This window comes from Nestor notabilis, unplaced genomic scaffold, assembly GCF_000696875.1.
Source record: "Nestor notabilis isolate BGI_N333 unplaced genomic scaffold, ASM69687v1 scaffold16836, whole genome shotgun sequence".
Lineage (NCBI taxonomy): Eukaryota > Metazoa > Chordata > Aves > Psittaciformes > Psittacidae > Nestor > Nestor notabilis.
This window is the reverse complement of record NW_009931610.1, coordinates 2,452-4,312: the sequence shown is the minus strand read 5'-3', so window position 1 is coordinate 4,312 and position 1,861 is coordinate 2,452. Positions and strand designations below refer to the sequence as shown.

The 1,861-nt window shown below is 57.7% G+C and overlaps 1 protein-coding gene across 1 annotated transcript in view; it reads right to left on the bottom strand.

Annotated features, from left to right (window-relative positions):
- Positions 1-1,488: 1,488 nt before the first annotated feature.
- Positions 1,489-1,861, bottom strand: part of CDT1 (chromatin licensing and DNA replication factor 1) — a gene marked incomplete at its 5' end in the record, with an annotated part of 2,399 nt that continues 2,026 nt past the window's right edge. The window contains 2 exon segments of the mRNA XM_010015994.1: positions 1,489-1,652; positions 1,762-1,861. The exon segment at positions 1,762-1,861 is cut by the window's right edge and continues 33 nt beyond it. Of these exon segments, the coding sequence (XP_010014296.1) occupies positions 1,489-1,652; positions 1,762-1,861 (264 nt within the window).

Sequence of the window (1,861 nt, the reverse complement as noted above, 5' to 3'; positions counted from 1 at the left end):
GTGGGAGCCCTGCCGGTGCCAGAGCTGGCTGCGAGCGGAGCCAAGAGGTGACATCAGGGAACATGGGGACGGTGCTTCGCATTGGGCAGGGTGCAAGAACCAGTTGGTGTAATCTGCTCATAGAGACCGGGCTGTGCAGGGGCGGCTTCCAGGCAGGAGGGAGGGTTCAGTCCCAAGCAGCAGAACAGGAGCGCTCTGTGAGCTCTCCCGGGGCAGGCGTGTGGCTGCCAGGCTGCTGGACCCGGCTCCCCGCTGCGGTGAGGTCCATGCAGCGCGGCCAACGGCCCAGCCTCGCATCGCCCCAGCCTTTGGGATGGGCTTAAACCCAACTGGCCTGTGGGACAGCAAGCAGGGTCCTGGAGGAGGAAGAGGAGGGTCTGCCTGCTCCCTCAGGCAGCTCTATAGGGGATGTCTGATGCTGCCAACCTCCAAAATCATGGGGGGAAGCCTCCTTTGGACCAGCGTGGTCCCCACCCAGAGGGATGAGGGACAATCAGTCACCCTCCTGTGCAAGCCCCACACTAAACCCCGTGCAAATTTGGCTCAGGCTGTGGCGTGAGGTGTTCCTGACGTGGCAGCTCCCACTCCTCCCCATTGGAAGCAGCTCCCACTCCTCCACATTGCAAGCACTGACCCGACCTGGGAGCTGGGCCAGGCCAGCACCTCTGCAGCCATCAGCACCCTCTTTGTCCCTCTTCCCAACCCACTTCAGCCAAGTGGCCTGGGCTTTCCCTTGGGAAACCCCCCTCCCTGTGCCGACCTCTGTCCCTGCCTGCTCCTGTCCCAAAGGAAGCTGCTTGTGCTGCCCCTTTACAAAAGCTGCATTCAGTTCCCTGCAAACCCACGCTCACTTTTTCCAGTCATTCTTTCTCCAGGAGCTGGATGCTGACCCAAGTCCTTCCCGGCTGGTGCCAATTGCCATGGAGAGCCACGGTGCTAACGCAGACAAGGCAACTCACGGAGGGAGTGCGCTGGGTTAACACAAGTCAGCTATATTTAAAACATTTAATACAAATGTGTTTTGACAAGTTCTGTAGTTGTTTCCAGTGAGTGCTGGAGATGCGTTTTTCCCTCCCTTAAAAACAGAACAAGGCCCAGAGCTCCAAAAACATCAATTTGTGACTTCTTCTCTCACTTCTTTCCTGACTGTCACCCTCTCAACCCTGCCTCCACCCCAGCAGAGCCCAGTTAACGGAAGAAACCTCCTGCATCAAACCTGCAGGAGAATACAACAGAGTTTAGAAGAGGTTACTATAGCTCCCCTCCACTGCTTGCACTGTCACCCAGGCTACAGGACCGCCTGCCTTCAGCCTGAGGGTTAGGAGAGCTACAGTCCTCATGGACCTTGGCAGAGGAATTAGTTAAGGCAAGGCATTTTGTTCTCAGATATCCCCGAGGATGAGCCTCCCGTCAGCCCACACCAGATCCCAGTGGGATTTGCTACATTGAAAGGAGATTGCATGGGGGAAGCCTCGACCCTTGCTGGCCTCAGAGGGTTTCTGCCTCCTTTGCTGCCTTGGTGAGCCTCTCGGTGATGAGGCCGAGGTCCTGCCCTTTGTCCAGTTTGATGTAGGTGTCTGTCCTGATGGTGTGGATGCCCACCCAGTTGGGCAGCAGCTCAGCGAAGAGCCGCAAGTGTTTCTCCATCTCCCCTGCAACGAGAAAAGCAGCAGCAGCCGCCGGGTCAGAGCTCAGCTCCACAGCCCCTTCCCATGCAAACACCCTCCCATGCTTCCAAGAACCATCCTTCAGCTTCCTTACCAGGAGGCATCTGCACGTCGTAGCTGTCGGCCATGTGGGCACAAACCACCTCCATGGTCAGCACCTGCTTCTTCTCGGCCACGAAGACGTTGCGCAGGAC